The sequence below is a fragment of the Bufo bufo genome, chromosome 2 (genome assembly GCF_905171765.1).
Source record: "Bufo bufo chromosome 2, aBufBuf1.1, whole genome shotgun sequence".
Lineage (NCBI taxonomy): Eukaryota > Metazoa > Chordata > Amphibia > Anura > Bufonidae > Bufo > Bufo bufo.
The window spans coordinates 586,016,909-586,041,989 of NC_053390.1; the positions used below are offsets into that span (position 1 = coordinate 586,016,909).

The 25,081-nt window shown below is 43.3% G+C and overlaps 1 protein-coding gene across 5 annotated transcripts in view; it reads left to right on the top strand.

Moving 5' to 3' along the window:
- Positions 1 to 1,722: 1,722 nt before the first annotated feature.
- NPNT (nephronectin) overlaps positions 1,723 to 25,081 on the top strand; it is a 118,135-nt gene continuing 94,776 nt past the window's right edge. For 3 of the 5 annotated variants that reach the window (XM_040418253.1, XM_040418252.1, XM_040418255.1), the window contains exons 1-2: positions 1,724 to 2,020; positions 13,965 to 14,065. In XM_040418253.1, the coding sequence (XP_040274187.1) occupies positions 1,950 to 2,020; positions 13,965 to 14,065 (172 nt within the window). In that variant the 5' untranslated portion in view covers positions 1,724 to 1,949. Of the gene's footprint in view, positions 2,021 to 13,964; positions 14,066 to 25,081 lie in introns of all 5 variants that reach the window. The other 2 variants (XM_040418251.1, XM_040418254.1) reach the window with 1 other exon arrangement.

The following is a 25,081-nucleotide window of genomic DNA, read 5'->3' on the forward strand; positions in this document are numbered from 1 at the left end:
GTCTGTGGATGGCACTGTTATGGGCTGGGGGGGGTCTGTGGGTGGCACTGTTATGGGGTGGGGGGTCTGTGGATGGCACATATATAACAGTGCCATCCACAGATCCCCCCCTGTAACAGTGCCAGCCACAGATCCCCCCCGTAACAGTGTCCGTCATCCACAGATCCCCCCCCCATAAGTGTCCGTCATCCACAGATCCCCCCATAAGTGTCCGTCATCCACAGATCCCCCCATAAGTGTCCGTCATCCACAGATCCCCCCATAAGTGTCCGTCATCCACAGAGCCCCCATAAGTGTCCATCATCCACAGATCCCCCCATAAGTGTCCGTCATCCACAGATCCCCCCCATAAGTGTCCGTCATCCACAGATCCCCCCATAAGTGTCCGTCATCCACAGATCCCCCCATAAGTGTCCGTCATCCACAGATCCCCCCATAAGTGTCCGTCATCCACAGATCCCCCCATAAGTGTCCGTCATCCACAGATCCCCCCATAAGTGTCCGTCATCCACAGATCCCCCATAACAGTGTCCGTCATCCACAGATCCCCCCCATAACAGTGTCCGTCATCCACAGACCACCATTAGTTCCAAACCCACCAAAAGCACACCTTTTGGTTAAAAAATTATTTTTTCTTATTTTCCTCCCCAAAAACCTAGGTGCGTCTTATGGGCCGGTGCGTCTTATAGGGCGAAAAATACGGTATATACTTACAACATACAGCTCCTATGTATAAGTACATAGGGGCTGCTTATATAAAATTTTTCTATTGTTGCAACAAGAAAAAACAACAACTTTATACTCCCCTTCAATGGCGTGCTTCTATCTCCCTCGCAGGCTGGAGCAAAGAGACAAACAGGAAGCTGCGCCACCAGCTCCTCCTATATCCCGGCACAGGTGCAGACTGGAAAACCGGTCCGGGGATGCGGCAATTTCCGGAACTAATGCATTTCAATGGAAATTAATGCCGGATCTGGCATTCTGGCAAGTGTTACGGAATTTTGGCCGTAGAAAAAATGTCCGTAAAGGGACGGAACTGAAGACATCCTGATGCAACCTGAACGCTCTCCATTCAGAATGCATTCGGATAAAACTGATCAGTTTTTTTCCGGTATTGAGCCCCTAGGACGGAACTCAATACCGGAAAAGAATAACGCTAGTACCCTTAGCCGTTTTAGGACCTGTGATGATGTCATCACAGGTCCTTGAGCTTCCAGGCCTCTGGACTGCACTGATGATGCAGGGTTTTAATCTTGTGAGGCAGCCCCGACAGACCAGCCCACTGGGTACTTCAATATCAGATCGGTGGAGGTCCAGCACCATGCTGAGCTGCAGTATGCTGGAGTTGGAGAATACATTATAGACAGAGTCTTCCATCCAAAGTGTAGTTATTGGTGCTGGGGGCTGCCTGAAACAGCTGATTGGAGGGTGTCGGTTGTCAGACCCACACCTATCTTTAATATAGATGACCCATCCTGTGTATTTGCATCAATAGCTACATTTTGTAGAGCCCCCCGCTGGTCCAACCTTCCCATCTGGCTCCTGAATGATACCCTGCCCCTATCACTGTATAAAGGTGGGTGACAACCCAAAGGTTCTGTACTGAGGGCCATATCTGTTGTCAGAAAGCTTTTCTATTGCTATAGCTCCATGATAAGAGCTGACAGAAGGGCACAGCTCTAATATGTGCAGGGAGGAGTGTGCATGTCGTGCATGGTGAGTGAGGAGAGCGGGGGTCACGGAGGGAGGCTGAGGAGAAAGTGAAGGTGACGTGCGGCGGCTCCTCCTCACACAGCCCGGGGAGGGAGCGGAGTTGGGCAAGTGTCAGAGTGCTGCTCCCTGCAGGGATCCGCAAGGACGCACAGGCTGCACCGGACTCCTGCACCTCACTGCCCGCCACACTTGGCCCAGCACGGACTCCTACTGGACCTCTCCTCCCTCACCTAGCCATGGAAGTAGCTGTAAAGTTTATGGTCGCCTGCTCCCTGTGCCTGTATGCTGCCGGGGACTATGATGGAAGGTAAGCCCGTGCCATCACCTGTGTGGGACTACAACTCCAAGCCTGATAGATGTTGTAGTACAGCTTCAGATGACCTTGATCTGCAGGTCTGTAATGCTTGGTGGGTGCTGTCCTTATGGGTGTATGCAAAGTTTAAAGGACTTGGGCACCTACCCACCTCCATGCAGTAGATGTACTGTATAGAGAGATGGGGCAAAGTGTATGTTCTCTGGATCTCCAGGTTGCTAGAGGATTGTATGTTTATAGATGTTTCCAGGTATTCTGATGTTGGGTCATTCTTCTGTAGCCCTTATTTCTAGCTCTTCTTAAATCACTTCAACCCAAGTGATCAGAGCAGCTTTATTTTACCCACAGCCTAGAAGTTAGCTTGGGAGAAAGCCTCTGAGGACCTCACTGCCCCTTCGTCACCAGCCAGGTGACCACCTTGTATTGTCCAGGACACATGGTCCCATAGAAGAGATGACACCTTTAGTAAGTGGCCAGTACGTCATGGAGGAAGGAAAAGGCTGAGGGCTGAAAGGTGTGTCAGTCCTCCCGGCAGATGTGCGTGTGGAATGAGGCGTGCAGATGTGATGACAGATAGGACACCTGCAGGTTGTAGTAGTCATTAAGGAACAACAGCTCCTCCCGGATAGATTCCTATGGGCTTTCTTATGTTCTCAGTCCTATCAATGTTTTTTTCTTTTTTGTTCAGATGATTTTAGCTTAGTCTCTTACATGGAGAAGTGATGACTACTACTAAGACACTACTACTTCTGGCAATGAAGTGGAACAGCTAATGCTAGAAGAAAGTATAAATAAGTGGTAGCTGTGGTTACCATGGATGTGCACCCATGCCTGTAACTATACCTTATCATTAAAGTACAAGTCCGTCCAAACTTGGAAGGTCAGGGTGACTAAAATCCACCCTGCACTAATCTTCAGTAGAGGAGACCTATCCCAAAACTGTAAAGTGTCCAGACTTGTTCATCTCTATTCTGTCACTGGAAATCTCTAACCCAACAATCTATAAAAAGTGTCCTCCTAAGATTTGCTTAAACTATTAAGCAAAGAGGAATGGCCACAGCTTCCCACCCCTCATTCTAAAAACTGATGGACCTTAAGTGAAATATGTTACATAAATGTGCTTCATACACAAAAATCTAAATGTGTATCAGTGGAAGCTCTTCTGTAAGGAAAAAACTGTCAGGAATGATCTTCTCACGTTTCAGAGATCAGTGTTCCCCTAACTGCGTCATCTGGATAGTAGTAGATCAAGTAGATGTGGCATAAATGTCTGAATAGTAGGGGTCTGGCTGTTTGACCCCCCTGTTATTGCTTAGAACAACTCAACACAGCTTTGCACGTGACACTGTATTGGAAGGGGTCACAGCACTTTCAAGGGCCACATTCTCTTCATTCTAGGAATCACTGGGGGTTTTAGCCGTTAGATGGACTTACTGAACCCAAAAACGCTACGTATGTAGCCCTCACGATATTCTATCAATTTTTTTTTTTTTAACCAAACGCAGTAAAAACACCATGAAAATGCTGTGTTTGAATTCAGCCTTAACATGTTTTGTCATTTCCCTTTTCTTGTCAATTACTATTCATGGAACTCCCGGAAGTTAAGATCTATCCTGCTGTTTGTAGAGTCCTTATACTTTGACTGTCTGTGATATGAAGGAAGAAATTAAGTAAATTTCTAGATCAACAGAATAGTATGTGTAATGTCTCCTCTGTTCTTCAGCCTCATATTTTTGTTAAAAAATTGTCCCTCCTTTCTGTACACCAAGAAGGTAGTAAAGCTGATCTTCCTGATCTCAGCTCCCTTGACCCTGTCAACATGACCTGGGGAGAGAGAATCTGGTTATCTCCAGCCAAACCAGTTGTCGAGTACCCAGAATATGAAGACATACGGACTATATGTGCACATATACTGGTAGATAACGGCTGATGTGTTAAACATGCGTGATGATATGGAACCCATGGGGGTCAGTTACAAAATGTGGAAAAATGTTTTTAGGCATGCAAGAGTAAGAAAATTGCGCGCAAATGGCATTTTGTGCAAAATTTGAGACTTTTTGAATTTCTATGTGGCTCTCGCCACTTTAGAATGAGTGGGCCTGGCCACCACAACCTGATACATTTGCTATAATTTACTACAGAAGACTGGGTTACATCTTAGTAGGCCTAGCTGGTCTAGATTTCAGTTTTTGGTTCACGGTCATCACTGATGCAGCAAATTTATTAAGAAAAATGCACCTTTTAATAAACTGGCCACATCTTACTCCTGTGGTCTTTTTACTAAGACTGGCGCGTTAAGAAGCCTTCACACGCTATGGATTTTGTTGCAGAATTTTCTGTGGCTGAAAATAATTTCCATTCACTTAAGTGGGGCTTACGAAAATCTATATGCCTGCCTCCCCGTGGAAAATTCTGCAACAAAATATGTAGTGTGTGACGGCACCCTTAAAAGGACCTTTATTAAATGTCCCCCCTTGTGGGTAGATCAGAAGACTTACTGTTGTTCACTTCCTACTACTATGAGCTGGTTCCTGGATTGTTTTTTCCTTCCCTAAACTTTGTAAAGTTGACACTTATGATCATGGCTAGGGTTATATAGTCACAGATATAAAGGGTACATTTGTTAGGAAGCAGTTTGTGTCTGGTTCAGGAGCGTTGTCTGAGCAATAAGCCTCTCGGTTTGCCTTGGCTTAGGATATTGTTACAGTGTTCATCCGTAATGAGGACAGTATATTGTTTGCTGTCAGTCAAGTGTAAACCCAGAAAACGGAAATTAGCTAAAAATGATGGAGCATGAGATAGGAAGGATTTTCTGCTTTTTAGTAACAGCATCACATTCAGTTGGACATTCTGCACTCTTGTCTGGATTATCTATGCTAGACATCTTGGTCTACAACTTGTGGTGACCACAAATGCAAGTCCCTGATATGAAAATTGCAAAATCAATTCTGTATCGAATAAAGTGCATCGGAGAACCAATTCATGTAGTCTGGTGGTGTCAGTAGCTAAAGTAACATGGTGCCATTGGTTTTGCTTTGGTTTTAGATGTTGAGAAACATAACGTAAGCCACAATGACTTGAAACCTTATACCATCTGTAATGACGTAGTGCTGACACCTTACTTTATGATAATAATGTGACTCATCTGTAATAGCTGTTCACCTGAAACAAGTTCATTCAGGGGACACCCTGCCAATAATGGGCCAAGGAGCCATCAAATTCCATCATTCTGTCCACCCATCCAGCATCCTTCCTGCATATGCTTGTACACTGAGCATTTTCCAACCAAAGTGAACCATTTGCTTTAGATCGCAAGTTATTTTTATGATTTCCTTGCTGGGTGTTTAAGTTGGCTTCGAGTTTTTGAACTGGGCCAATAAAAAAAAAATCCAGGATATCCAGTGGATGAGCTCTGACAGCCAAATAATAAGTATTGATTGAAAAGGCAAAAATAGATCATATATATCTATTTGATTTGCTATTTGTGCTTGACAAGACTTTTTCCTACGTAGCTATACAGTATGTATAGGGGTTCGTTTGAGGTACCTACTAGACATCTGTGTTCTGTACTGTGATGATATGGTGGTCTTATTATCATTAAGTCTAATGGATTTTGATGGAGCTCTGAAACAGGTTTTGCACTTTTGGTGGGCACAGTTCCAGTGCTTCGGCAGCAGGCACGGGCCCTGGTGTCTGATGTGTCTTTTAGGGTGCAAGGGTCAAATGCTCCTTTCGTTCTGTGTGTAGTGGCTTCTGCTATATATGTTGTACTGTTTGTCTCATGCTCTGCCTGAGTAATAGGTTTACTAGCTTGCTAAATCGTGCAAAGGTGCTATAATCTGTTTGTCTTCCTGTATACCAAGTTCTGTCTGATTCCTGGTTTCTGACCCTCTGCCACCTGACCTGACCTGTGCCTGATTACTGTACTAACCCTTTGCTGCCTGCCCTGACCTCTGGACTGTTTCTTGGATTTGCATGAACTCTGCCTGCTCTGACCTTGGCCTGTTTCTGACCACGAGTTTTGCCTGTCCATCGGTGCTTTGAACCAGTGTCTCTGGCCTCTATAGGTTAGCTGTCAACCACACCGGGCCTTCTCCAGGAGGTAGTGACCTGGTGGCTCCCCTGCAGTGAAGTTTAGATCCCTGTTTAGCAGTTAAAGAATGAAAGCCAGGGTACTTCTAGGATCCTGCCCTTAGGATTAGCCCAAAGTCAAACCGCTTGGTTGATTAAGTGGTTGCACACCCACTGAACATAACAGTACCCTAAAAAGGTCAAAGTGAATCTAAAAAGGTGATAAATTAGTGGTATCAGATCCATCATAACCAGAACAAGGACTGAATGAGTATTTTCTTATACTCTTGAACAGCCATATGTTAAGTCAGTGGGTTTGCACCAAGTGGCATGTCACTGGGTCACACTGCTTGTGGGACACATCACCACTCCAGCCAGTCATTGGCAGCTACTGCACATATGACCACTGACGCACTACCATGCCAGAAGTTGACGAATGGGTACTGGAGCACTGGCAGGATCTGGGAGAGAGTGGCAGGGAGCAGGTAAGTATGTTTCCCTCCACAGGTCCGGCTGGGAGGAGGGAGGACCCAATTTTTTTTTTAAAAGGTGGAGAAACTTGTTAAGTCCATGCACTTTATCAGTTGTATACCTGAGGAACCTGATATGCTGAGGTAACTAGTTCCAGAGTATGGGGGATGATGACTGTTTGAGGACCGACAGGAGGGCAAAGAAGTGGAGTAGATATCAGGAGAGTAGGTCAAAGATGTATGGAGGGGGCAGGTTGTGGATAGCTTTATATGTCATGGTTAGTTTTTTTAACTGAAGTCGCTGGACAATGGGTAGTCAGTGAAGGGATTGGTGGAGGTGGCTTAACCTGGCATCACATTTGAGCAGAACCAAATCAAATGTTATCTCAAGGCAGCAGACTTGTGAGGGTGGGAATGTGTGGAGCCATTAACGATAATTAATAAGTGGGGGGACTGAGTGAGATGGAGAAAGATGATACATTCAGTATTCTCTATGTTAAGTTTGAAATCGGGATGGAAACTCCTGGAGAAAATGTGGTCTATGACAAGACCGCTTTTTTTCTAATTTTTTTTTATTTATGAGACCCATATTGTCTACTGAATACAGTTGATCAGTTCCATGGGAAGAATATGCTGCAAACATGCCTTGGTAAACAGAAATCATGCCCCTAAACTATACAACAAATCAGTTTTCTCCTTCAAATATATACGGTATATTATTATTAAAAAATATTATAAATAATAAGAAGAATAGCCATGCTAATGGATTTTACACCAACAGGAATACCATTTTGTATTCCACTGATAGTTTAATCATATGATGCAAATACTTGTAGATTTAACTTGTATTAGGCAGCGATAAAGATAACCTGGAGCCTTCTGATTCATTCTTTTCCATGTAAAGAAAACCTTTGGAGGTCATGAACCTGCACATACTTGTCATCTGAGCTTCCCAGGAGATACTATGGAATACTCTACGTATAACTAATGTACGTGAAGCCGAGAGTCATTGACATGTAAGTGACTGTGTAAGATAAGAGTCGCAGTCATGTTGAGACAGGTATAACAGAGACTACTAGACATGGCGGAAGCCTGGAATGCAGGTCCTGTGGAAATAGACTTTTATTCACGCCTCTTGAGTGGCGGCACTGGAATTGTTGGCGTTCAGGTTCTGCAAAATGTGTCGGACCTTTTACAGGTTTCGTTTAAGGATTGTGTAGCCGCCAGAAACAATGACCACATCTGGCCGTTTGCTGACAGTGTATTTAGATATGACGTGAGTGACTCCACTGAACTGTTCTACATATAATGTGGTTCATGATATGGAGAGGGTCTTTATTATCTACCTTGCAGTTTCTATGACTATGTGGCTTCTATGACTAGAGGAATATGCGGTCTTCATTGATTTACATTCTGACTGGCTAGGGATGTGTTCCGCATTGTATTTCATGGCTTGAAACTTTTATGGCAGAATGGTTCCACATGTTTTCACTGGAGATTATCTTTGCCATCATTCATACATGTGTGTGGTTGTTTCCTAGCTCATGCCTCTTGTTCTCAGCATGTGGACCATGAAAACTTCATCTGAGTTTGAGTTTATGCTGTTTCAGCAAGCAGCTACCCTCATGTGCCCATACACATTAGGTAAATGGCAAGCAAATCCACTGACCAGCTGATCTGCGGGGGGGGGGGGGGGGTGCTGGAAGTCATACCTCCACCAATCAGATACTGTGGATAGGGAATCAATATAGATCTCTTGGAAAACCACCCGAAGAGCCATTACACTGGCCTGTGTGCACTCCCACAGTGCAGGCCGCCAAAAGGGCCAGCGCTTTTTCCTATAGTGTGCGAGCACAACCACCACTGATGGATTGCAGGGTGGGTGTAACCACCCTGCAATCGTTCATAGGGTAATCGGCGTCACCTTTACACTGGCAGATCATCACCAACAAACGTTCCTACGAATGCTAGTTAACGATTATCTGACCGATTCTCAACCTGTGTAAAGGGACCTTTAGAGAGCTCAATAATCAATTTGTTTTCCTCCCTAGGCACCTTTCCACTCCATAAAGTTAAAACTCGGGCAGCCCCTGTACATGTAGAAGATATGCTCACCCCTTTTCTCCCCTGCTTCTTACTCTGCTCTGGTCTTCCCTGCCACTGTCTGTTTTCCTGATTGCAGTGGTGACACCCTATACACCTGTAAAGGGAAGATTACCTACCTGCTTCCTGGCGTTCCTCCATCTCCAGGCCTGCGATGCTCCATTGTGCTCTTTTGATCTAAACATCCAGTTTGACATCACCACAGCCAATCACTCACCTCGGCCGAGACCAGATCCCCTTGTGTCATGTGACCATTTGTCATGATGTAAGGTGGTGAGTGATTGGCTGCGGTGATGTCAAACTGGAAGTTTTTATTGAAAGTGCCCAGCGGAGCATCGCAGCCCTGGAGAAGGAGTGGGGAGCCAGCATCGGGAATAAGGTAAGTGATCAGCCCTTTACAGGTCTGGTAAAGTCAGGAGGTGTTTTTTTTTTTTTTTTTGCCAAACCGCCCATTCTTGCACATCTCCTATAAGGGCTTGTTGGGGGTTGTAGATTTCGCAAAATCTTTTGGACCATTTGGGGGTGGGTTTAAAGGCATGGCTTAACAAAAAAAATAAAAAATTCTGCAGTGGAATGCGCATGATATGTCCATATGTCCCTATTTGTCCCTAAGTTGGGCAGAATGAAAGTATATCAGCAGTTTGCAGAACTATTAGTTATACAATAATTAATCTTTACGCACATAAACCAGGGAACCCCATGTACCAGTTACTTGTATGTACATTAGAGTGATCCACAGTTTTATTTCTAGACTGTGACCACAATTGGATTTTATGTAGAGATTGGACCAAAATGCCATCGATAGAGAATGATGCATTTATGATTAAATCAGGGTCGAACTACTGAGCCCCACATTATATTGTGTGCCCACTGGTATGTTATAAATGTGAGAGTACACCAAACAAGTCCATTATGTTCATGCACATTATTATTAATGGAATGTTCCTCAATGGAGGATGTGCAGTACTTCCTCCGTAGCTTCTTACTCCCACTTTAGTTCCAGCAGCTGCTTCTCCATGATCTGTTCTGTATTTTAGGAGGAAAAAGATCCAAGCTCTATTAATATTCACAGCTATCATCTGCTGTGTACTGCGGTATACGTTCCTGATTGCTGGGACATAACCCTTAACACCGCAATAGTTTATTGGGGTTTTACAGTTTTTATGGGTTTTATTTTTTATTAAATCCTTTTCCATGCTGAGACCACATATAACATGTTATGCTTTATATATATATATATATATATATATTTATATATATATATATATATATATATATATATATATAATATATCAGCATCCACAGCCTCACAATTGTCCATCAAAATGCATTGTCCTCTTAAAATGAAGTAAGGTCGATAGTGTTGTTTGAGATTTCCTACCTGTAGCAGTGGTGGTCAGCATTACTTAGCTAAGTATGAGATCTAGCTCTCCTTCATAGTCTGTGATAAATAAGGAAGCATTGAAGGTTGGACCATGCTATTGGTATAGTGAGGTTCCATAGTACTCAGACAGGACGCTGCTACCACCAGTAGGCTTTGCTCAACTGTGTAGATAAAAGTATGTGCGACACAGTGAAGTTCTGTATGTGGGCAAAAATACTGGGACACACCAAACCTCCTCTGGTATAAACATCAGCACAAAAACTATGTGCCGGCCCCTTCATAGCATGGGTTTCCATGGTCGGGCAGCTGCATGTGAGCCTTACATCACCAATCAGAATGCCAAGTGTTGGATGGAGTGGTGTAAAGCATGCCGCCACTGTACTCGTCTGGAGCAATGGAAGCTTGTTCTATGGAGTGATGGATCGCGCTTCTCTATCTGGTAGTCTGATAGCGGAGTCTGGGTTTGGGGAACATTACCTGCCTGACTCCATTGTGCCAACTGTAAAATTTGTTGGAGGAGGGATAATGCTATGGGGTTGTTTTTCAGGGGTTGGTCTAGATCCCTTAATTCCAGTGAAGGGATATTTTAATTCTTTAGCATAGCAAGACATTTGGGACAATTGTGTGCCAGGGACATTTGGGACATTTTATAGAGGTCAACAGTGAGGATATCAGATCCTGTTACTATACTTTAAGGGGTTATCCCATCAATAATGTAAAAAAAAATCTGACATCATATAGTACATGATAACCTCTTTCTAACAAAGCTGGAACCAGCCCTGTACCTCACATGGATCCAGAGATCTCCCCAGTCATTGCTCTGTGGGTATACTATGTTTTTAATTGCAACTACAAAAGTATTCAGATCCAGGTTAGAATATTTTTTGTGAGACAACCCTTTTAATGATGTCCTGGTGTATCATTCTAGTATTGCAATTCTGCCTTTCATCACTGAAGGGGAAGTATTACAATATGTCCCCTGATTCTCCTATACTTTTGCTTTCTACCGCTTCACTGGCTTCCTATTTTTTATCTATATTACCCTATAGGAATGGTGTCCTCTCCTTTTCAGCTCTCCTCCCTTAACTGACTCTTCCCTTAAGGTCTCATGCGCATGACCGTATGTATGTTGTAGTCTGCAAATTATGGATCTGCAAAATAGATACCATACGTAGGGGCGTAACTACCATAGCGGCAGACCAGGCGACTGCTATGGGGCCCAGGGCAAGAAGGGGCCCAGTCTTAGTTGGGACTATCTGCTCTACTACTGGAGGTGAAAACTTGGTCAGGACTCTACCCTCTAAAGGAACAACTTTTAGCAAATTAGGCAGTGGAAAAAATGGTCCAAGGTTTATTAAAAGGGTTTTAGGCGGAAACCCTTCTGTCCTGCGTGTGTGTGTCTGTGGGGGGGGGGGGGGCTTGTTTGATCCTTGCTATGGGGCCCTTACTTCTCTATGTACGCCACTGTTGCATCAGACATTTTTACCTTCAGTGGGTCTGTGGTTTGCATTTTGTGGCCAAGGACATGTTCCATTTTTTTGTGGAATGGTCCGTGTGCTTTCCACATCCATATGTCCATTCTGCAAAAAAAATAGAATATGTCTGCAAAATGCAGACAACAGGCCCATTGAAGTTAAAGGGTCTGCAAAAAAAACCACAGCATATAAACCCCATTTGTATTTTGCAGTTCCGCGGTTTGCGGACCGCAAAAAGGACACGGATGTGTGCATAAGGCCTAACTTGTCTGTTTTGACCCCTGGACACCTCAGTGTCCTATGCATGTCTTCCCTTCACACTACATTTGCTTTCAACTTCTTATGGAGCGATGGTGAGTGTTAGAAATGCCTGTACTCTGGAGGACACCATTTGTAGTCCTTAACATAGTACATGTCAGGATAACAGTGTACACACACGCTGTGACCCAATTTTCAAATATGCCTCCTAATGGGGACGTCCATGTCCCCTCTCAACCTCCCCTGCTGTGCTCCACTGTTCCTAACATATGGTAATTATCAAAATAAATGATTGCAATGAATTGTATAATTACAAATATCAACTATGTATGTATTTAACCAACAGCATGGACTTGTATAAGTATTAGAGCATTGATTTGTCGTGTTTTACTCATATTTATTACTCTTTATATAAAAACTCAGGCAACCCCGGTAAAGAGCCTAAAATAACCAAATGGATGAATACTCATCCGTTTTGTCCTCTGCTTCTTCCTGCTCTGAGAAAGGGCAGGGATGTAAATGACTAAAATGCAAGTTTTATGGAATCATTTTCAGGAAAGCTATATATGAATCTGCTCAGCTCCTCCTGCCCAGGCGCGGTGTTCAGCATGATGGTTCCCTTTAACCTGGGAAATGATAAAGTGTTAATGTTGTGTATCCAGCATATAACATGATGATATAATTGTGTCTGTCTATCTACATGAATGTATGCACATGGTATACAGGCGCCCCCGCTCTCACTATTTCTGTGCTGGAGAGACCAGTAATTAGGCATTAGCATTCCATTTGGTGCAGTAACTCTACGCTGTGTGTGCCAGTCCCATAGGCAAAGGTTAACCGCCCTGCAATTGGTTAATAAGCATTTTCCAGACCTGTTTATGTAGATGAGAACTGCTGCATAGCAAAACACGTGCCTTCTTGTAATTTGTCATCTCTTTATTTTTGGTGCTACCCTGACAAAGGGTTAAATGCATTCCAGTCAACTGGATTACTGCTTTTTTTGAAAGAAAAAAAAAAAAAGTCTATTCCACATTTCCAGGAGCTTTATTGTGTAGCCTGAAACGTCTTAATGGATTTTTAGAGATATGTGAGTCTCCTCGATTTGCTTGTGCTCCAAAAATACTTTCTGCCATAAAGTGATGGCCTTCCGAATGCACATGCTGCTATATGGGTCTAGGACCTTTGGACTGTAGAAATAACGATATCATTATAATAATAAAATAGCAATCTGCAATGAAGGTCCAGATGCATGGTACCAGTTAGAGGGGGGCACAGTCTGACACTGACAGAACTGATTGGTTAATGTCAGACTAGACTATGCAGGGCACACTTCCCAACTGGTTACACCCATCTGGACCTTCATTGCAGACTGCTAGCAGTTTATCCATAACTTCAAGAAGAAATAATAAAGGAATGGCATAACATAGAGCCATAACAATAGATGCCCCAGAATTGTTACTACATGGGGAATGCATATAGTTACTAAAACATGCCAGGAGACATTAGACGTCAGCTAGGACAAGGGATAAGTCGCGGCTAGCCTCTTCACCAAGAATGAGCATGGCATTGCCTGTAGGCACCCATAGACATTAGATCATGAATGGATCAGCTGACAATGAAAATGCGTAATGGGCGCCTTAACTGTAGTAAAGCGGGGTAGTGTATATCGGGCGGTCAATGCAAACACTCAACAAACCTCCTCAGATAAATGGCCTGCTCTGGTCAACGGCATAAGATATATCAGGTTCCAATCAATCTGGTCCACAGCTCTGATGCAAAGGCTTCTAACTATAGCCATAGCAGTTGCATAGCAGGGCCGAGGACACGAGGGGGCCCACTCCGCTGTGTATAAATGCACATTGAAGAATTCCTGTTATCTAGCATTACTGTGTAGATTTCCCTTTGCACGGAAGATCTGATATATGACATGACACCACTACTAGTCTTTTGGTTTCTGCACAAGTAATAGTAGTTGTGGTGCTGTTTTCATTACTGTAGTTCTTTTTTACTGCCAACATAGCGGAAGTGGAGCTACAGCCTCCATAGATGTTACCGCACTGGATACCTAGACATCTGATGTTGGATGTATAGAGCTAATGTACGGTATATAAGGCCATGCTTAGAGTGAATCCCAAGTATGTTCTGGTGTCAAAATAATGGCATATCTCTTCTCACAGGTGGCCCACACAAGTTGCCTCTTCTACAGGACTCTGCCGATACGGCAACAGGATTGATTGCTGCTGGGGATGGGCACGACAGTCATGGGGCCAATGTCAACGTGAGTATTAAAATGGCTGGGGCTTTTGCGATTTAGGTGGGGCTTCTACAGATCTAATCATAGCTTCCATACATCATAGCAGGGCTTAATCCTGGGGGCTTCTGCACGTGCAGCCTTAATACGGTGACTCTAATTCACCCATATAATTACCAGAAATGCTCTATGAATCATTTATAACAGAATACATCTGAGGAACGTAGACTCTAAATACATGAATTAACAGGACATTTCCCATTGCTGAAGCTTCATGTTGTAGGTTTGCCCTTTAGTGCAGTAGCATGGCCTAGAAGTTCTTTCTGAAGGACCAGTAGACTTTAGATACTTGCTGCCTTCACTATAAAACAGTCACAAATACATGACTGTAGATTTAGTCTAGAAGTGAGCTACTGGTATTCTTCTCGTATATGTTCAGTTCAGCAGAGTAACATCTATCATTAGAGGACCACCTATGTATGGCGGCATGTATCTTATGGTATGTGGTACTTTTCACCTCTGTTGGCAAAGGGCATGTGGTGTATACTTCTGCTTAGTGTTCTGTGACTAATTCCTTTAATTCAAGGCCTTTTTAGGGTTGATAAAGCACCCAGTATTTTTGCAGTTTCTGACCCACTAGTTACACACCGGGTGCTCGTGTAATTAGCAGTTGTATTTGCACACTATAGAGAAAAGCACCAGTGGTCCTGGCCACCAGAGAGGCTGGCGCTTTTTCTATAGTGTGCAAGCACGACCACCACTAATGGATTGCACGGTGGTCGTAACCATGGAAACATGCGGTGTATAATGTGATGGAAAAATGAATGCAGCCAGCAAAGTAGGCAATATGGACAAGCATAATACAATTGCCTTGTATTAACTTTGTCTACATGATAAATGCTATTTGCTGAAGTGACAGGGGACTTTCACACTAGCGTTATTCTTTTCCGGTATTGAGTTCCGTCACAGGAGCTCAATACCAGAAAAAAACTGATCAGTTTTATCCTAATGCATTCTGAATGGAGAGCAATCCGTTCAGGAGGCATCAGTTCAGTCCCTCTTAAGTTTTTTGGATGGAGAAAATACCACAGCATGCTGCAGTTTTCTCTCCGGCCAAAAATACTGATCACTTGCTGGATTTTCCATTGAAATGTATTAGTGCCGGATCCGGCATTAGGTGTTCCGGCAAAACAGATCCGGCATGCGCAGACATATAAAAATGCAAAAAAAATTAAAAATACCGGATCCGTTTTTCCGGATGACACCGGAGAGACGGATCCGGTATTTCAATGCATTTGTCAGACGGATCCGCATCCGGATCTGTCTGACAAATGCCATCCGTTTGCGTCCGGATTGCCGGATCCGGCAGGCAGTTCCGGCGACGGAACTGCCTGCCGGAATCCTCTGCCGCAAGTGTGAAAGTACCCTAATGCATTCAGAGTGAACTGCCAACGATGCTGGACAGTTTAATCTCCATAAACTTTTAATTGGTTCAGTAAGGCAAGAGTGAGGTGTCCAGGAGGTTTTCAGATTGCAGTCCTAGTCTTACAGCCATAGATGACACCTTGTATAGACAATTTTCCCGTTGACCTGTATAGCAGTCATGACTTATTGTTCCTGGTATATTACTTATTCTACCAGGCATATTAGTAGAAGCCTCATGTTTTATTACCTCCTACTTTCTAACCAGTGTATGACTGCTTGTATGGCACAATACAGTCTATAATTCAATATACCCAACACTTCACTAAGGCCTCATGCACACGAACGTATTTTCTTTCCGTGTCCGTTGCGTTTTTTTTGCGGGTCATTTCAATGGGTCTGCAAAAAAAAAACACGGAAGGTACTACGTGTGCATTCCGTTTCCGTATGTCCGTATTTCCATTCCACAAAAAAATAGAACATGTCCTGTTATTGTCCGCATTACGGACAAGGATAGTATTGTTCTATTAGGGGCCAGCTGTTCCGTTCCGCAAAATACATATTTTTTGTGGATCCGTTTTTTGTGGACCGCAAAATACATATGTCGTGTGCATGAAGCCTAAGGCTCATGACCTAAGAAAATATTGGACACGATGGAAAGTATTTTGGATAATTCCGTTTTTTGTGTTGCTTTTGAAGTGGACAGTGGCTTTCAAGCATGGTAATTGGCAATAGGCAATTTTTCTATGAATGTACTAAATTACTTTTCATTTATAAAAAGCAGAAATATTAGCCAGTGTTTTTAGGGCACTCTTCTCCTATCTGGGATGAATCCTCTGCCTGGGCTTTGTTCCCCCTTTAGAAGGTTAAGGTCTGTTGTACATCACCTTTGCCGCCTGGACTGTTACTTTTTGGTTGTTTTTGTAATTGCTCGGAGTAACATATCATACTGGTAAGGATATTAACCAAATAAGTAGCCAGTCTAGACATGGGAATAATACAGCTGTCATGGTGGTCATCTATAACTGCTGGATTATGCCTGCTACAAATAGATAGGTGTATGGTATTCACCCTATAAAATGTACATTTAGAGAGGACTGCCATTGCGTTCCATAATATTACTATATCTGTCCATCGGTAGTAAAAGGGCTAAATGAAATACTGAGGGAACCAGAATGACTCTGTGCATTTTATTACCTGGCAGCACAGAACATGTATGCCATACTAAGGCAGCGTTGTGTACCACTAATAATAAAACACATGGGGTAATATGACCCAGAGATTCCAGTCATTTGAGGACTCTCCTTTCACTATAACATATGACAATATGTTGACCTATTTATGCTGACTTAATTTCAGGATGAGATCAACCCTCTTTTAATTGATGGTGTGAAATCCTGCAGAGGACATAACTTTTGAAGGCGAGTCCTATAAAAAGTAATGCACATGACTTGTTGCTTTCATATTGACTTGACTTCATAGTACTGAGGCCAAGCTAAACAATACAACAATGCCACACAGTTGAGTTACATTATTATGACCACCAGCTAATATCCAGAGTAACCGCTGTGTGCAGCATAGACCGCTGCTGGAGGGTGCATGAGGGAGGATCCATAGAGCAAACATGATGATCGAGGTGGTCCACAGATGCTCAATTGGGTTCAAGTCTGGGGAATTAGGAAGTCTTGGTCATGCTCTTTCAACCAAAGTTGGACGTTTCTAGCTGTGTGACTTGTTGCGTTGTCTTGCTGAAAGATCCTATTTGCCCCAGGAAAGACAGTCAGCATGTATAGGTGTACGTGATCTCCAAGGATGGATTCATACCCAAATTGGTTGAAAGTGCCTTACACATGGATGAGTGGGCCCAGAGAATGCCACAAAGACATTCCCCAGGCCATAACACTGCCACCACCAGCTTGTATTTTTCCAGGGTGTTTGTTGTCTGATGTTTCTCCCCTGACACGCCAACGTCCATCCGTTAGATGAAGCCGAAAACATGACTCATTAGAGAAGGCAGCGAAGGCCCAATTCTGATACTGCCGTGAAAATGGAAGCCTTTTATGCTGATACAACTTCATTAGGAGAGGTGCAGTGACCATCATTGTGCTTTCAGAGCCCAATATTCAGTAGAGTTTTCTGAACTATTGTTTTAGACACATGTCTGGTAGCCCCCTGGTTCATTTTGGAGATGAGCTGCTCTACTGGAACATATCGGTCCGCTCTTGAACACCTTCATAGCCAACATTCACCTCTCACATTGATGGCACATGGTGCTCCACATTTTATACATCACTTATTCGCAATGGTGCTATTTGTCCACTCTCTATACACTTTCACCACAGCAGCACCTAAACAGTTCAAAAACTGCACAGTTTCAGAAATACGGCCACCCTTGGTGCAAAAGTCAATAATCTCTTTTTGCAACTCTGATAAATCGCTCCTTTTACCCATGACAGCAACGAGGGATATGTGTGCAGTCAGCCTATCACACACCTTATATACCCACCAAGCCAGCTCACCACATGTGACTTCCTTCGTGAGCTACACATTACCAACGTAGAAAGTGGTCATAATAACGTGACTCAACTGTGTACATCAGGGATGTCCAACCTGCGGGTCTCCAGCTGTTGCAAAACTACAACTCCCAGCATGCCCAGGCTGTCTACAGCTATCAGCCTACAGCAAGGCATGGTGTGGGAATTGTAGTTTTGCAACAGCTGGAGAACTGCAAGTTGGCCATCCCTGGTGTAGATTTACACTTATACTATCTAACCACCCTAATTTTGGTCATAGGACCTTTAAAAAAAATTGCAGTCTTTCACTATAATATGCTACTCTCTGTATGAATGTCCTCTCTAGGACCTAATATGTAGTCCTGTAGCACTGCTCCTTCAGATAAGGAGTGTGTTACCAAAACATTATATTAGGAAACTGCAGTGAGCTAAAAAAAAATTCTTTAAAGGGACTTTAAAATGGAGCTTGCGTTTACGGTAACTCAGTAGTTGCTTATACCGTACATATATCATGAAGATATGTCACCTCCAAACAGCAATACACTTGTGATTATTTATCTGACCCTCGATTTAAAATCTGAAACATAAACTGAAGCATTCTTGGCCACAAATAGCTTGCAGAACATGGATCCAGCTGACACGAGAGCTGTGCTATAGTCCTCTCCTCGGTGGATGGCAGACACATATATGGACTCTATACCAATCAAGAATAAAAGATAAATGGAAACACGTTCTTCTGCCAAACTCTGCAGCACTTTGCCAAATGCAGTTTCACAAATGAGTCTAGGCTATGCACAGGAGAAATGGGGGAGCTCTGTTCTATCAGTGTATAAGCACAGCACACATATATCATTTAGCACTCACTGCAATATTACGTCTACGTTGAGAAATGGCCATGGATTAAACAGAATTACATTATCACTCTGCATTCTCACCTCCCTATGTGGCTGAGAAATTTCTCTGGAAAGTTTAATGACACCAGTAAACATTGAGATTCCAGTATTCGGTCAGGTTTAGACTCAGCTTTAATCTTATAGTAGTGATTTAGTGCACTTGTGAGAGCCTTCTTGAGCCCAATGTCAGTGGGTTCTGCACCTATACTTTTTCTCTCTATTTGGGATGAGCGAACCCGGTGAAGTTCGGGTTCTCCCGAACTTCAGGTCAAAGTTCGGTTTCTCCCGAACTTCAGGTCAAAGTTTGGGTTCTCCCGAACTTCAGGTCAAAGTTTGGGTTCTCCCGAACTTCAGGTCAAAGTTTGGGTTCTCCCGAACTTCAGGTCAAAGTTTGGGTTCTCCCGAACTTCAGGTCAAAGTTTGGGTTCTCCCGAACTTCAGGTCAAAGTTTGGGTTCTCCCGAACTTCAGGTCAAAGTTCGGGTTCGCCCGAAATTCAGGTCAAAGTTCGGGTTCGAGACCCGAACTTGAACCCGAACCCGGACCCTATTAAAGTCAATGGGGACCCGGACTTCACTTTATTATTTTCCGTTATAACATGGTCTTAACGGAAAATAATAGCATTCTTAAAACAGAATGCTAAATAAAATGGACATTGAGGGATTAAAAATAATAAAAAAACTCACCTCATCCACTTGATCGCGCAACCCTGACGTCACCGCAGGTCCTTTTGCAGGTCCTGAAGAAAGAAGACGTGCGCGATCAAGGCTGCGCGATCAAGTGGATGAGTTTTTTTTATTATTTTTAACCCCTCAATGTCCATTTTATTTAGCATTCTGTCTAAAGAATGCTATTATTTTCCGTTATAACCATGTTATAACGGAAAATAATTAAATCACTCGAACCCCGAACCTGAACTTCAGTGGATAAGTCCAGGTTCGGATCCGGGTACCCGAACTCGCAAAGTTCGGTAGGAACCCGAACTTTGCAGTTCGGGTTCGCTCAACCCTACTCTCTATCAATCTGGATTTGAGATGAACTGTCTGACAGTCCAATTTCTCTGGATACACAGTCACAGTCTATTCAGTGCTGTTGTCATGAAGCCTGTCCCTAGTGACCAGTCAGTCTCAGATCACTCAGGTCATCAGCTCAGGGAAAAATGACCACTTAAATTGCCAAATGAACTGATGGGCAGATCGGAGACTAAAAGGCTTGTAAGGCATAAGCTAAAGGCCCCTTTACACGGGCCGATCATCAGGCCAACATTTGGGAATAAACGTTCATCCAAACGCTAATTTCCGTTAATTAGCCTATGTGAACAAAGAAGCAAATGCTTGTTCTTTGGGTGATAGTATCATTGATGCGGACACCAGGATGATAATTTCTGTGCAGCAGAATGTCCTGTGTAAACAAGGATCTGCTACCCAGAAACAATGAATCTTTATGGGGATGAGCGAACTCAGTTGTGGAGGTGATTGTTGCATGTAAATGTAGCTCTCACCTCCACTCAGGATCAGGCAGTTATCAGGAACAAACTGTGTATTCCCAATAATTGCCTGCATATTGGCCCGAGTAAAGGGGCCTGACGGGTTCTCCTTTGCTCTTACTGCAGCCATGTTTCATAAGTGGTTTAGTATGTCATCAAAAACTATGATCTCCTGTCCCAAAGATAAGACAGACTATTAAAGGGCATCTGTCAGCAGATTTGTACCTATGAAACTGGCTGACCTGTTCCAACTGGCAGCTGAAGACATCTGTGTTGGTCCCATGTTCATATGTGTCCGCATTGCTGAGAAAAATGTTATTTTCATTTATGCAAATGAGCCTCTAGGTGCAATGGGGGTGTTGACGTTACACCTAGAGGCTCTGCTCTCTCTGCATCTGCCACACTCTTTTCACTTTGATTGACAGGGCTAGGTGTGATCATTTAAAAGATTATATATTATACCTAGAGGCTCACACAGAGACCAAATGGAGAGTGGGGGGGGTTCACTATCTACTGGGTCACCCAGTCCCAGTACGTAAAGTATGTGATGTGATAAAAAGTCGAATAGGCACTCCCCCATCTTGTTTGAATATTTTGAAGTCAATCATGCCAATTTTTATGTATTTTTATTTGTGATTTTCATTTTTATATTTTTTATCAATACATTTATTTATCCTATATACAAACCAGAAGGGGGGGTGCCTATCCGACTTTTTATCCCATCACTAGGTGTGATCATGTTTACACTGCCTGGCCCTGTCAATGAAAGTGCAGAGGGTTCGGTAGTAGCAGAGAGAGCTGAGCCTCTAGATGTAACGGCAGCGCCCCCATTGGACCTAGAGGCTCGTCTGCATTTATTAAAACTAAATTTTCCCATGTGCACAGAGCGTGTATACTGGTTCACATCTTCACTACTGGTCTTATAAACTCTTTACAGACCACTAGGTAGGTACCCACGCGTCAACCTATAGTGCATCTGTATTCCCCATTAGGATGCAATGCTTCTATGGGCCAGTAGCTGTGTATTTCAGCTGGTCACAATTGAATCCATATCAATCTGTGAGAAAGACCTATAATGTCAGAGGCATAAGGGAGTACAGTTTAGGCCCATAAGACAACAAATACTGGTAAATATAAGGTTCGTACACCTCCTATAGGGGGTTGTCACCCAGACAACTCTTACTAGTTTTTCCATTGATAAGTAAGCAATGGATATATAGCTACCATATTACAGTACCTTTCATTTTAGTAGTGATCCAGAAACATGCATAAGAGGCGATAACACAAATTGTAGGTAATTATCATTTTATCGGCAGAAATGCCAATCCGTTTTCAGGCACAACACAGTAATTCCTAGAAATGGGGTGGTCATAGTAAAGATTACATTCATTCACACCATTTACACTGCTCGATGATTGATGATGAACTCGCTTGGCATCAGGCTGTTACTAAGCAAAGCACAGTGCCTTGAAAAAGTATTCATACCCCTTGAATTGCCAAAAATTACAACCGCTAGATGTAAAAATCTGGTAGATTCATACCCCAAAGACTTGCAGCTGTGAATACAAAGGCATGCCACACTTTCCAGATATTTATTTATTAAAAATTTTGAAAACCATGTTTCATTTTCTTTTCACTTCACACGCACTTGCCACTTTGTGTTGGTCTATCACATAAAATCCCTATATAATACATTTAAAGGGAACCTGTCACCTGAAAAACGCATATTAAACCGACCACAGTACCTTACAGTATCCCCCAGTGTGTTGCTAATCATATTTTTCTTTGCTCTTTGCGTTTCTTCATACTTGTTAAAAACATTGTTTTAATGTCGGTTGACGCTGTCTCCGAGTCAGGCTTGAAGTCAAGGGGGCAGCGGCCTTCTTCTAGCGCATGCGCGGTACGCTGCCTGTTACAGCGCGATCCTCACTCACCCGCCTACATTTTGCTGACTGCGGATGCTCCGGACAGTTTGATTGTGCGCGCGCCCGGCCGTCATGCTGTAACAGGCAGCGTACCGCGCATGCGCTAGATAAGCGCGATCCCGGCAGCATGTCCATCTAATTGTAGAGGAGGGGTAAGGGGCGGGCTTAGCTTTACTTTAAACAAGGAGGCCGCTGCCCCCTTGACTTCAAGCCTGACTCGTAGACAGCGCCAACCGACATTAAAACAACGTTTTTAACAAGTATGAAGAAACACAAAGAGGAAAGAAAAACATGATTAGCAACACACTGGGGGATACTGTAAGGTACTGTGGTCGGTTTCATATGCGTTTTGCAGGTGACAGGTTCCCTTTAAGGTTATTTTCACACTGGCGTTTCTGGGTCCGCATGTAAGATCCGTTTCAGGGCCTCACAAGCGGCCCAAAATGAATCAGTTCAGCCCCAATGCATTCTGAGTGGATAAGGATCCGTTCAGAATGCATCAGTTTGGCTGCGTTTGGTCTCCGTTGCGTTTTTTAGACGGTCACTAAAACGCAGCTTGCAGCATTTTTCTGACCGTCTGACTATGCGGAGCCTAACGGATCCATCTAGACTCTAGACTTACAATGTAAGTCAGGGGGGATGGATCCGTTTTTCACTGACACAATATGGTGCAATTGAAAACTGATCCGTCCCCCATTGACTTTCAATGTAAGTCAAGACGGATCCGTTTTGACTTAGACTTTTATTTAATGAATAATGCAAACGGATCCGTTATTAACAGATACAAGCGTTTGCATTATTCGTGCAGATCCATCTGTGCAGATAAAAGGGCGGACCAGCACAAAACGCGAGTGTGAAAGTAGCCTAAGTTTGTGAGTATAATGTGACAAAATGTGGAAAAGTTCAAGGGGTGTGAATACTTTTTCAAGGCACTGTTTGTGGGGGAGGAACAATTGCTGCCATGATTTTTCCTCCCCCATCACCATATGCCTGATTACCCGTGCAGTTTAATAGGGCCTTAAAGAGTCTCTGAGTTTTCAGAAAACTTTTGGTATGTCATAGAGACTTATCAAAAGTTTTAAATGTTGGGGCCCTAAGTGCTGAGACTCTCCCCAGTCACAAGAATTAGGAGAGAGAAGTCCCACATAGCATGTTCTCTCTCGCACTCACATGAGAAAAGGGGAGGGAGACTCAGTAGAAGTCTATGTCTCTCTTCCATCTCCAGTGGTGAGGAGCGAGAGTGCTCTATACGAGTGCTTCTCTTTTCTCCTTCTAGTGATCGGTGGGGGTCTCAGTGCTCGGACCCCCATGGATCAAAACCTTTGATACGTCTCTATGACATTTCAAACATTTTCTGAAACCTCAGTGACCCTATAAGGCTCATAATTGCTGATGTAAGTAAGTGTATGACGATCCCATGACTTGAATGTATATGGTACAGAAATTGTGTATTTTTCATGCTGGTGATCATTTCAGTTGTCTCCTTTGTTTCAATTCTAAACGGCGGGCAGATGTCTGTTCATACAGGTGGGTGTATGTCAGCATATAAGATGTGAATGACAGCAAACAATCTCCTTTTTGTTTGAGATTGATGAAACAGGCGATTATCGCCCCCATGTCACCCGCCTGTGAGTGTTATCTTATATTTTAAATTGTGCCTGTACTTTGGGAACAATATTATTTCACAGTGACATATCTAAAGTTTCGATCAGTGGGGGACCAAGGGCTGAGCACCCCACAAGGAGAGAGAAACGCTTACATATCATGCTCTCTTCCTTGCTGTAGATTACAGAAGCGAGGACAGACTCAATCAAAAGACTACGGGCTGTCTATGTGAATGCTTCTCTCTCCTCATTCCAGCAATTGGTGGGGTCTCAGAGCTTGGACCAGCACCAATAAAAACTTTTTTGATATGTCACTGTCAAAAGTTTTCCCAAAGTATACTGCCACTTTAAGTGTTATGTTGGATCTTCTTAAGCCATTTATGACCCATAATAATGGAAAGATCATGTGCGGGATTACAGTAAAAGTTTTATTGTTGCATTTTACACTTTTGGAAATATTTTTGGTATTGGCATGATGGCTAAACCACATTGTGTGTTATTTGAGGGCACCGCTTGTGTAAGCCTACCGAAAGTCACAGACATGTCACACAGTATAGGCAAAGGCATCAGAGTGACCAAAAAGCACAGACGGTGTGCGGGCCATATAAGCGGGGCTTAGATTGCTGCATGCGACTGCTGGCTTCTCCATGTAAAGTTATTAAGATGCTTTTGCTGCTGTTTTGATATGCATATCACATACTGTGCACCTTTTCATTTACAGGCACTTTCACGCTTTCAATGGTACTCTACTAAATCCAATGGCATAGCACTGCTTGTTCTGGCAATACAGTGGCATCAAAGTACTGTACTTATATCTGCTGCTCTCCTATATTCAAAAAATTGCTTGCCTTCTGGCAAGTTCTCATTGATCTCTTTAGCGTAAAAAGGGCCATGTCTATCAGGTCAATGTGAGACTGATTCATCCTGCAAAATGGACTGTTCTACATGGATGTTCTTGCCAGCCTGGAGAATGTGATATCCCCCCCCCCCCCCCCCCCCTTCTTCCAAGGAACCAATTTTGCACATACCACAAAAATGTTTATAAAAATGGGTTGTCATTAGCCGGTTAAAATTATCGTTCATAGTCTGATTTCACCTGATGAATGATCGTTTTAGTATGCCACTGATCGTGAAATGAATGATCGTTTAGTATGCCACCGTTTTTTTCAGCAATTTGTATTTGATTTTTGGTGTGGATTTT